Here is a 13,273-nt window from a genome sequence, read left to right on the forward strand (position 1 = left end):
AGAGAGAGTATCTTTCAAAAATGGAAAGTACAAAACTGGACAGACGGCAAGACAGTCTCCTCGAAAATAATAACAGAGTCTGAGAAACAGGCTTTTCTGAAATGCGCTTAAAAGAGATGTTCACATACACACAAATACAGAAGAAAGGCACTAAGGGTACACGTTGGGCAAGAGAAAGAAAATATTTTTTTAATTATTCTTGTCTTCAACAGGTACTGGAGCTAGCAATATTATAATTCGTTAACCAAATGAGGCAAAGCTCATAAATAAGCACAAAATCACATGCATGGTTTTGAAGATGAACATACTGTAAAATAAATAACATACTCTAAAAGAAAAGCATACTTTGTTTAGCTTGTTTTTAGATGACAAGGGAGTGGTAATGTTAGAGTTCTGGTGGCCTTTTCAAAAACTGGGATGGGAAAATAGACAATCATCCATCCATTTTCCAACCCGCTGAATCCGAACACAGGGTCACGGGGGTCTGCTGGAGCCAATCCCAACCAACACAGGGCACAAGGCAGGAACCAATCCTGGGCAGGGTGCCAACTAGACAATCATGATATATATATATATATATATATATATATATATATATATATATATATATATATATATATATACATATATACTGTATGTGTATATATACTGTATATACATATATATTTTATATTCTGAATATTTTTTTCACAGCTCTTAAAAGAAGTAAATAAGTTCTGTTATGCTTTGAAAAACTCCACACTCCGTATGGTGCATGGTGTATATTTCTTGAGGATGTACGGAATAACTTAAAATGAATGAAATCTAAAAAGTATTTTAATTAGAAACTAGTGAACAAAGCAAAATTATTATGTTAAAGCAGTAGTGTTGAAAGCCTGCATAACATCCATTCTCTGTCCCAATCTGCCCGAAGATCAGGAAATTTCACACCATCTGTACGTCCTCGTCTTCTTTGGCATCCCCATACAGCTCTCACGACATAGTTAGGTAATGGTGAAAATTGGCAGCCCCCCAGCACTTTATGGTGACAGTGACAGTAAGTTTCCATATGGCTGTGCCTATACCTTGAATTACACCATACACTGATTTTGTTGATGTACTGCTTTGAGTTGTTCTTTGTCATCTGGAGGTTAGTTATAGATGTCAGCAACTATGCAGTAGTTACCCATCAGCAGTCTCACCATTTCTTGCCTTCTGACACACTACCAAATTTGTCCGCAGATGAGTCTTCCTGATACTCCCTGGTCACTATGCCACAATATCTGTGAAAGTCCTTAGTGGTTGCTGATCACCTGTACATTCTCTGCAGAGACCTATTATGGCAGATTTGATTGGGCTGTGAGAGGCTTTCAGTATGAAGGGACATCAGTTATAGCTGAAATGATTTAACAAGTAATGTGAGAGTGTTGAGGTGCATGAGGAGGCGATTGGAGACACAGACACAGAACTCAACAGATATTCTTCAGAAGGAGATTTTCTTTATTGCAGAGGTAGTGTCTCTCCCAAGATGTACAAGGCCCCCAATTTTTGTCCCTCCTTTTTCTTTTGTGCTGCTTTTCTCCATAACTACTTACAACACAGATTCTTCAGATCTGTTAAAGAACATAGAAGTAAATTATTAACTTATAATTATTAACAGCACTTATAATTTACATTTTCTGAATTTATCTGTATAAAATTTTCATATTTGTGCATTTCATATTGAAAATTCATATCATCTCAAGTATAAATCTTAGTATACTAAATGTTCAAAGAATTGTCAGGACGTGAATGTAATGTGCTGTATCACTGCAGTTGGCTGGAGAGGTAGTCAATTTAAGAAGCAGTGAGTGGGTCAGGGAGCATAAAGATTATGAAGAATTTACAAAGATGCAACTTTAGGTACAATGTATTTCGGTAACCCCTAGTAAATTAACAACTGATGTTAATATCATGTTTACAATGTTTTTAGTGTTATAAATCACCGCAGATCAGCATAAATTATGAAACCTATGTGTTAGGGGGTTGCCAAAATCCTTAAATTCACAGTAAAATGTATGTACTGTCCCAATCTGACCGCAGTAATGCAGTTATATTTATGATGTTATTTCTGAGCAAGATATTCAAAGCATATTGAAAAAAATGGAACATGCGGATGTATGAAGGGCAATCAAAACCTCATGTACTTTTAAGACTTATTTTTTAACTACTGTATAAGTATGACTTTAATACTAGAAGTTTTGCTGTGAGGTCATGCTTATCTGCTACTCTGCAAACTGAGCTGATAATGAGTATTACATATTTGTTAGTTAAATTTATTTGGGCAAACAGTAGCGAGTGTATTCAGTTTATTCTGTTACAACATTAATTATGATTTATCAAATTATGAATACTTTTAAAGGGCTCTGACAAGTATGCAGTACACTCAATGTTAAAAGCAAATGATTGTTATCTTTCAGAATGTCAGAGTATAAAAGTAATAAAAGGCCACGTTCATATTGCAAGCTGCATTGCTCAATTACAATTTTTTGTTCAGATCGCATTTGCCTATCTTGATGGTTCACATTCATAAGTAAGTGTCCTTTATCTAACTGTAATCTGACCACATCTGTCCTCTGAATGTGCACGAGTCATCTGCACAATCAAATACAAAAACCATCATAATTGAGAGACGACTCGTGGTATTAAAACTGACAAAATGGACATGCTAGTAGCTGGTGTATTCATCCCATTTTGCTGTGGAGGATGGCAAACAGTTTGTCAGCTGTACCCGATTAGTTTGAGAAAGCGAAAAGAGGCCAGAGAGCCAGCTTTTGCTGTTTTCGTAGCTATTGCTGGCACAGCTGCACCAAGAGACAGCAGCAAGAGCTCTCCTCCGTTGATGTTTTGCCACACTGCAAGTGCTGGCTGATGACGACATGTGTTAGGCAAAAAAAAACACATACATTCCGATCTGTCCATTCCCGTTCATGTCGCATGGCAATGAATTGAATACATATCCCATCTATGACCGCATATGAAAGTGACACAAATCTGATTTGAAAAGATCAGATTTCTGTGTTGGCACAGCCATGAAAACATTAGATTTATGTCACATTAAGGCAAAAATCAGATTTGAGCCAGATAATGTGAACATAGCGTAAAAGTAATGGGTTTGTATTGGAAACTATGAGGATGTCAGCACTGAAAAACAGTCATATAGCATGAACATCATCAATAGTTGTGGAAGTCCTAGTAGTTAGACTTTCATTTCGCTATGCAACTGTAATCTATTTTTTGCTTTAAGCTATTTTCAGTTGGTGTTTTTTTCTATGTTTAGTTTTATTTCAATTACAGTGATGACATTAACATTTGATATTTTTGTGTCTTCTGTTACATTTTATTCTTTCAGTTGGAACAATTATCAAGCCAGGTTTGAATAACATTTTATTTATTGCAAATTATAAGAGAAACAAACACAATATAAACTCATTAAAATGAATCACTAAAAGCATGGCAGATTCTAAATATGTGAAAACTGTTTTTAAACAAAAATTTTTAATTATGAAAGTTGGTATGGTATAAGTTTGCAGATTGGTTTCTGATGATGACATATTGATCAATAAATAAATAGCATTTTCCAAACATTATATTTCCAATATAGAATCATGAGATGTCTATCCTAGCGACACTGGGCTGAAATCAGGAACCAGACCCAGATGGGGTGCCAGTCCACTGCAGGCCAGACACTTGCATAATCCCATCCACAGTTATTCACAGCTACCCAGTTTAGAGTTCCTCGTCAATCTAGTGGATGAGAATGTAGGAGTAAACCAGTAAAACTGGAGATAACCCATGCGGAAGTGAAAAATGCCAAGTTGATATTGAACTGATAACTACTATAATGTGAGACAGCAATGGTCACCATTGCACCACCATACCACCTCTTGCCTTATGCAGTTTTCTATTAAATGACAATTAAATGAATGAAACTAATAAAAGTTTCTCATTGTTCGTACGATCACTTTCAAATCTTTTGAACATCATTCCTTATATACAGTACGTAAAACCATGCCTGCAATTCAGAACACACTATCATATACATATTCCCTATGACCCCACACTGTATTCTTTTCACATTAGCAATTACAATTTAACCCTGGAATCTCATCCTAGAACTTCTAGATGATAATTGTGGCTGTTTTTTAGCATTAACTACCCATATTATACATTATATTATAAATGCTGTTCTTTACCAAATACACATTAACATAATAGTTTCATATTGTATATTAAGTGAGTTCTAGTTGAAAGTGACTGTGTTGTTAGTCATGTTATCAATACATTTGGTGTTATCAGCAAATTAAATAAATATGTTCAGTAATTACATTTTCTTTATTGGAAGGTCCAGATTTCAATATCCTGAATAATAAAATCCTCTTCCTTGGAAAGTGACTGGTTTCCAAATGTTTTGCACATATGGCTTCTCCCATGATAAAGATCTCCATCTACCCACAGACCAAACACTCCCTCACCACCACCAAAGCCTAAGGAGTCTGTATCCCCCTTTATGAAGAACATGTTATCCTTAGTCCACTTAAATACTTTAAACTCAGGAGAAAAGGTAAACAGAAAAGTTTCTCCTGTTCCATAGTACGACGTTTGAACCTTAAAAGGTTCAGATGCTACAGCACCAAATATCTCTCCATTACTGTTTTTTATAACCATTAAAACTGGTGAGTTCTGATCTGCCATTGCCCGGTACAGTGTTTTTATGCTCATGCCATGTTTTGAAGCACTGAATGTCAGAGTCCAGAGATAACCAACTGTCCTTGGTGGAAGATGCTTAGCAAGTATTTCAGTTTGTTCTGGCAAAAGAAGGTTGCTTGGTTCACTAAGACTTGGTCTTGACATATCTGTTTCCAAATCTGCATCAACAGGCTGTCCATTTGTTGAATTCACATCTTTTTTTGAAGTTTTCATGATCTTCTTTAAGTGAGTAAGATGGTGCAGTTCTTCTTTCACTATGATAACATATCCTTTGCAAGATAAACATATAAGTTAAAAGTTATTTTTATACCTTCACACATAGCGCATTAGTATCTACTCAACCATGTTAGTGATTATTAGACAATGTTGTCAAGAGAGGTGTGTTTTGTTGGTGTTTTACAATAGAACTTAACAAACAGGCATCTAACTCCACACCAAATTATTATTCCTGCTGATATTGTTTAAAAATAAAATCTGGAATCACCATCAAAATACCAAAAACTTCTATCATAGTTACTTGTATTCTCAGCTTACATTGATGAAAGCATGCAGCACCTTCAGTCTTCATTAATCCCAAAATTAATCAGGTATTGCTGCTTTTTCTTTCCTATTCAAGTACTGCATCTTCATCCCGGTGACATAGTGTATAGCAAACAGAACCTTGAAAAGCAAATCCAGTTTAAAATTCAGCCATGAGATCACATCTATACACTTGAATATACATTATACATCAGCATTTTATTTGCTTTTTTACTACTTCTGGCAGTGACTGTGTGATTTTTATTGCTTTTTGTTTTGAATGTGTTTCATTGTTCCATAAGGTAATGCTTACTGAATACTAATTTCAATTGCTATTTTTTGCAGCATAATGATGTGGATTGGAGCACTGAACTTTTTATATATATATATATAGTAAAAACTATCATTAAGCTTTACAAGGCCATCAAAATAAAACACTTTCTAAAATTTAAATAACACAAATCATCTCAACAACAGGATCTGGAAAGGAGCAAAGCTTTTTATGCACCATATATATATATATATATATATATATATATATATATATATATATATATATATATATATATATATATATATATATATAATTAAATATAATAAAACTATATGTATAGTTTTATTTTATAAATATACTATAAAAGAAGATCAGCCAGGAGTGATGGGAATCTCCACAAGAGTCTCCCAAGCAAATACTATGTGCTGTGCTCCCAAATATAATATAAAGATGTTCTGCGAATGGCCTACACCTTAAAGGACCACTTGGAGTTAAGGATTGGAGGGGCAGCTATGGTAGCTATTGGAATTCTAGTATCGCAGTTTGAAAATTGATGAAGCCTTTTCCAAAGCTCATTGTGCTCAGAGCCTACATAAGAAGGCAACAGGGCATTCAATCAAAGGCCTTTTATGTGTCAAAAGAAAGTAGTGCAGAGTGTAAACTAAAGAGAAAAGCCTTAAATTATATTTTTAAATGAAACATTTTTTGTGATTCTGCAAGGTTCACTGTAGTATTAACCATAGTCTTTGCAATGGATTAATCTGTATAGTTTGTATATACTGTAGTTAATGCATTTAGAAAATTAATTAACTCTCAAAACATTTTTATGAATGAAAGAAATTCGGACATGAGCATCAGTAGACTTTGTGCCATAGGAGCCAAGTTACCCAAACTTTTCTATAACATTTCAGTAATTATTTACTGCTCTGATGTTGAACATTCTGATCATAAAATAGGTCATTAAGATAGCATTTGACAAGAAGACTTCATAATTTATTGCAGAATTACAGTATTTGGTTCTTCTAGAGTGCCTCTGTCTTTTGCACAATTTGGCTCAAAAACTAGTCAGTGCATCGTCATCTCATAACAGGCTTAAGCTTTGAGTTTGGTATTTTTCCATCCAGCTATTTTAGCTCTAGACCATTGTCAAGAAACTGAGACACACAGACACACACACCCATCGAGATATCAATGTTTTCACTATCGGGGGACCCTAAAACATTGAGATAGCTGAAACCGGAGATCAAAATTTTTTACGAATTTAAAACTCCTCCTACATAGACAATAGGTTATGATGGGGGAGAGCGCAAAGCAAAAATGTTTAAATATATCTCTCTATTATAATAATAAAAAAATCTTGGGACAAGACAAGACTTTTTGGAAGCAAGTCACGTGAGACGGAAACTTTTACCATGAGATTCTTTCAAGTCACGCCCTACTTACAACTATTTTCAAACAAGACCACGGTCATCAGGTGCATTCCGGCACTTAACCTGGACAGACACCAATCCATTAAAGGGCTAACTTATGAACACACACACACTTACAAAGATCCAGTTTAGAATCACCCATTCATCTAAATATGGCAGAGAGAAATGATGAAGTCAAACGAATTAACGTGAAAATTATCGATCGGTTACATGGCAAATTGATTAAATGCATATCAACAGACTATGATAAAGCAGTTGGTGGTGATCGTGCAGAAGATGAAAACATCAATTTACAATATCCCATAGAATATCTAGAAGCGTTAACACCGTCAGGTCTTCCACCGGCTGAATTACTGTTGAAGGAAGGATGTATTGTAATGTTGTTGCGTAATTTATGTTTGAGTGATGGACTATGCAATGAAACAAGATTACTTGTATTAAAAATTGGTCGAACAATTCTAACATGTAAAATTTAAACAGGCAACAAGAAAGGTAATATAGATAGATAGATATTTAGTACATATTCCGTGAATAACATTAGACACAAAAGGAGATCTTGATATGCCATTCGTATTAAAACGTTTACAGTTTCCAGTGAGAAAAGCTTTTGCTATGACAATTAACAAATCACAGAAACAAACATTTGAAAAAGTTGGTTTATTTATTAGAGAGAAAGAAATAATATTCACTCATGGGCAGTTATACGTTGTGTATAAATTCAATGCGAGCTTGAAGAAAAGTTAATTCCAAATATTGTTTTAACTGAAGTTTTAAAGTAAAAGTGAAAATAATGCATATGTAACAATTCGCATGAAAATAACAATCTCTTTAAATTGTATATCCGGTTAACCAAACCCGAGGGTTGGCGAGTGAAGTGAGCAGGGGGTGGAACCCCCTAATTAAACTAAAGTACAGGTCTCATAACATTGACTGATGAACTCAGTAACATCAAACAATAAAAAATGTCCCTAAGTGTTTACAGTAGTCATACCATGTGCTCTTCAGAACAGGGAATCCCCCTGTAGCTAAGCTTATTCTGGCCCGGCCAGTATGTGGATGGGAGACCAGCCAGAAAAAGCTTGTGTTGCTGCTGGAAGAGGTGTTGGTGAGGACAGCAGGGGGTGCTTAAGCTGTGGTCTGAATGTAGATCCCAGTGCAGTGATGTGGTCACTGTACTGTAAAAATGGTGCCTCCCTTCGAATGAGTCGTAAAATCAAGCTGCTGTCTCACATTGGTTATAAAATATCCCTGAACATCCTTTGTAAAGAATAGGGTGTATCACGATGCCCTTGCTTAGTTGCCCCCCACAGCCTAATTATCCCTTTTTGGCTATTCCCCCCCCCTTCATCACTGGAGAGTGTACAAGCACAATAATGGCTACAGTGGCATCATCCAGGTAGATGCTGTATATTAGTGGTGGATGTAGTGGCTCCCAACTCTCTATGTAAAGCACTTTGAGTAGTGAGAAAATTGCTATATAAATTTAAAGAATTATTTTTATTATTCATAAATAGAGTTAGATTTTTAAAGGTAACCTAATCTCATATTAGACCAGGAAAAGCAGCATCTAGTCCTTCAACCGCACATTATTTTACAGTTAACCTGGAAATTTTTAGTAAAGGCAAAATTGCATTTTTTTCAATATTTCATTTCCATGCATTCCCCTGTTTTGTCCAGGAAAGGGTCACAGCAAACTAGAAACTCTATCACATCTCAAGGCTGAAAATCTGAATAGGATAGTAATGAAATAACAAATTTTTTAAATTCATTAATCATGTATTTGTATACTGAATTTATTTTGTTACAAATGTTAACTTGTGTTATTTTAGCAAAATAACATTCTTGCTATACTGATCCCTTAGAATCAGTACGGAAATTGCACTTCTTCTTTTACATGGCTGATCTTATATACTGAATCAACAAGATAAAAAAGGCACTAAGTGGCAAATGATCAAGCTGTATCTTAATAGTTGATGACTGGTGACTTTCATGTGGTATTTACTAGTACAAAGTACTACAAATAAATACAACAAAAAATCATTTTTTTGTCTGTCTTATGTACTTTGTTATAACAGTGTCATTCATTTCAAAAGAACAGGCTGCACCTGAATATATTTGCCAAGTTCTTAATAGATATAATATGGAAGGGTCTTTAGAAAACAAATTCAAATGAGAATATTTCAAAGTCTGTCTTTAGAAATAAATTCAAATGAGAATATTTCAAAAGGTAATCTTAGTGCAAATATTTAGCAAGGCTCAACTGAAAGATGGAAACAGCCACTTATGCATTTTCAAGTAAAAATACAAATACTGTATAATGCATCCAACAAAATGTTATCAGGTGGACCTATAAAATACGTTCATGCAGTAAAATTACATTTATTTCTATTGTATGCCTTTAAAAAAGTTATTGCTGACTAGTTTGATTAGAAAATAAGTCCACTTCCATTTTGTTTAACTGTAGAATGTTAGGCATTTATCATCTCTATTACAAAGTTAAAGTTGGAAGGTACTCAGTGTAAACACTGCACATACAACATTAGTAATACGTTGTGAGATTTTTTTTTGTATGGTTTGTTTAGCAGAATATTGTATAATCTCTTTTTCTTATTTTTGTAGATATGAAGCTACAAAATGGGCATAATCTAAATTATTTACTCTCTGAATGAATGGTAGCAGCAAAGAGAATTTCAAAAGTGAAAATCACTCATTGACAATAATTTCCCAAAATGTGCCTAAAACATGAATTGATTCTACGTGATATGTAACAAAATGAATCTTCAGTTCAGCCATTCAGTTGTTCTCTTATACAGTATATAATACTTTAATGTCTCAAAATAACAGATGTCTAATTTTCAACAAGCAATTAGACATGACATTCAGTCTACTCTACAGAGTTTCATATTAAGGTTTGAGGAGCACTAAGATGCATGTCAGAAAAAATTAAATGTAAACCTATGGAAAAACTAAAAGGAAAATAACAAGCGACAAGACGGGGCCTGGGAAATGATTTGCGAACATACCGAAGTTTGTTGAGTATATTAGTGTTTAACTCACCCATTAAAATATATTTCAACTATATACTTAATAATTTCTTTTCATTAACAATACTTAATAATTATTTCTGTTCATTAAGCCATGGATTTTCCAGAGCTGTTTCGCTAGTCTAGTGTTCTAGGAGATGCTGAGTACAAGGTCAATCTGACAGCAGTGGATGATGGAAGGTGTTTTCAGTGTAAACCCAGGCATACATATTTATGCTCCCGCTCTCTTAAAAATAAAGTTGGGGATCCTCAGAGCAATGCCATAAGGGAACCATTTTTGGTTCCCAAAAGAACTACCCAAGTGAAGATTCCAGAATGAATTGTTTCCTTAGATCCATAACAGTGTCTACATTCTTGATTTTATAAGGACATTTGCTGCTTACGTTATCAAAGATCAAGTTCTGGTTTTCTTGATCTGTCAGTGTCCTGCCAGGTCACCTACTATACAAAATAAGTTTCTGCTCTATTTGCATGTTAGGAATCTTTTCAAAGCCCAAAGAACCAATTTAATGTGCAAAAAAACCCTTACCAGAATTAAGTGGTTCTTTATCAAGCAATGGTTCTACAAAGAACCACACAACCCAGGAAAGTGCCTTTATAGAACCATTATTTTTAAAAGTGGATTATTTGAAAATTCACCCTCCCAACCAATATCATATTGGCAGTATGTTCATTCTTTTAAGGTAATAATCTGGACCATTCATTATTTATTATCTTCAAAACCCCTCAAATTTATCCTCAGTTTTGTTTTTCACCTGGTTGCAACTGTTTTAACTGCTATTTATTTATTTTTTGTGATCTTATGCATTTCTTTAATTTGTTGTAAAGCACTTTGAGCTACATATTTTGTATGAAAATGAGGTATAAAAATGAATGTTGTTGTTATAAATGTAGTGTAATACATTATCGGAACAGCTCTATGAAGTGAGTTGTAAATAATGCTGCTTGAGATGATAAACTACCAGCGGGCCACATTTGCTGGATAAGATTCTGAGCAAGTACACTGTTAACAATACAGAATTAATGTTTAAGTTCAAAATATAAAATCATATGGCATCAGTTATTAGTTTTTTCTTATTTATGAGAATCATGTCTTTTTCATTTGAATATGAGTATCAAGTCTCTTTTGTTTTATAGTAATCATACAGCCACAAATGCAATTCAGCTTACTTGAAACAGTGACAGTCAAGATATAAAAACACCAGCATACCTCAATGTGTCTGACATCAGCAGTGGGAGGAGCTTAATGCCACTGAAGACCTTTATAGAATTCTTTAGTCTGCTCCAGTTTTCCTGGCAGTTTTACTATGCCAGTGTACACAGAAATAATTTAACTGTTACAATGAAGTAACATCATGTCAATCAGATACTGTATATCTACCTAATGTTTAATTTACATAGCTTCAGTTACATTAATCTAGGAGATCTTTGTCTCTTGCTCCCCCCATCCTTGATTATGGTTTAATGAGTTTTTGGCCATCCAGTACTTACTGTGGAGTTTTATCATGAATTAAGTTTTTTTTATGCAACTTGTTACCATAGCTTAAAATGTTTTAAATATCAAAATCTATAAATTTAATATTTCCACTGGTCTTCAAACTAGTATAAATAGGGGAATATATTGATGAGCCACTGATACAAACTAATCACTTTTTTAATGTATGTAATTATCATAGCTTAAAATGTTTTAAAATATCAAAATCTATACACTAAATATGCTCACTGGTCTTAAAATTAGTAAAAATAGAAGGCTGTATCGGTGAGGCACTGGTGCAAACTAATCATTTACAAAATTTTAGGTAACTGAATAGTAAGTTTAATTTATATATAATTTTGAAATTGTAGCTGGATATAATCATCATAATAAACCTGTCTTTCACAAAAAAGTAAGCATTGTTCAGCAGTGTGTCATTTCACGACTGACAGTCTGACATTAACAATAAGGCTAAATCTCTCTGTTAGTATTTCCACAGAATATATTACACATTTATTCAGTCAGTTTTTGAATATTTCATTGACAGTTGAATCACAAAAGGTCACAATTACATATTTCATATTCCATAAAAAATTCAAGATAATAAACTGCTTAAAATCTTGAAATTCTGTATTTTTCTTCAGCAGTAAGTATTTTACTACTACATTCTTTTTTCCACAAGGACATTATGCTTCCCTCCAAAATATGAAGTTACTTTAAAAACAGATGACATGATGACGGAGTGATTAGTGTTGCGGCCTCCCTACCTGGATACTGACAGTATTGAATTTGCAAGTTGTCACTGTATCCACATGCATTTCTCTAAAGCGAAATACTTAAAACTCTTTTTCTCATTCTACTGTATTGATTTTCTTTATTTTTCTTTTAGCAACCCACCTCTTATTTGCAAATCTTATTATTCCAGTTCATTGCAGGGAGGTAAGATTAAATTGTCCAAGTCTTACTTAAAAGTATGGCCTTTGTAGCTGCAGATTCACTGGCAAACTTGAGTGAAATTAATTCATTATTTAACCAAGCTCAAGTTTATTGACATGTCTACGAAAGTGCTAGCAAGCAAATCTGGCCAACATGCAAGAAGAGTATCATTAAGAAAGCAAATACCATAAGCATGTACAATAAGGAAGAAAAAGTCACACATTTGCCAAAGAATGTATAAGATGATTTTTTTACTTTCAGTGCATCGTATCTAGGAGATCTGGAAATCCATAGAGAACTGACAGACGTAAGTGTTTAGGGAATATTTATGCCGAAAAAGAGACATGTGTAATTATTTTCTGGTAAAAGCAGATCTAGATCGAGATCAGAGTATCTCTTTGTATCTCCATAAATTCCTCCTGGTATTTATGTTTCTTCTCACATTTAAAAGTGTGTATTTTAGATTTGTTGAGTAACTCTCCACTTATCATTTACTATATGTGTAAGTAAATGAGAATACCTTTGTTAAAATGGAGCCAGCATCCTTCTTTGCTTCCTCCCTCACATTCAGTGTTGCCAAAGTTGGCTCCAGGTTCCTGCAATGCTGTACTGGAAAAAAAATGGGCTACCACTTCTTTAACATTTTAGCAAAAAGAGGGCCATGCATTACAAAGGACTGGTAAAATTTAAAAAGTCAGTCACAATTGCTCAGCTGGTGGCATATCTGCCTCATAGACTTTAGAGTGGTAAGACTTTCCTTGAACTCTGGAAAAAGATTTTATCAGCCACTTGATAGATTTTCTAGGACTTACAATTTACAATTTAAGCACACTGTTAAAAATAAGGGTCCTTTAAAGGCACTTTATGG

At 34.1% G+C, this 13,273-nt stretch overlaps 2 protein-coding genes across 2 annotated transcripts in view; one reads left to right on the forward strand and one right to left on the reverse strand.

The window, feature by feature from the left end:
• Positions 1-13,273, forward strand: part of LOC114663763 (zinc finger protein 804A) — a 699,900-nt gene that overhangs the window by 647,808 nt on the left and 38,819 nt on the right. The gene's annotated exons all lie outside the window — the stretch shown is intronic.
• LOC114663878 (oxidation resistance protein 1-like) lies at positions 4,354-4,973 on the reverse strand. Its single transcript, XM_028817807.2, has one exon. The coding sequence runs from the start codon at positions 4,939-4,941 to the stop codon at positions 4,354-4,356; it is 588 nt and encodes a 195-aa protein (XP_028673640.2). The 5' UTR covers positions 4,942-4,973.

The sequence above is a fragment of the Erpetoichthys calabaricus genome, chromosome 13 (genome assembly GCF_900747795.2).
Source record: "Erpetoichthys calabaricus chromosome 13, fErpCal1.3, whole genome shotgun sequence".
In the NCBI taxonomy this organism is placed as follows: Eukaryota; Metazoa; Chordata; class Cladistia; order Polypteriformes; family Polypteridae; genus Erpetoichthys; species Erpetoichthys calabaricus.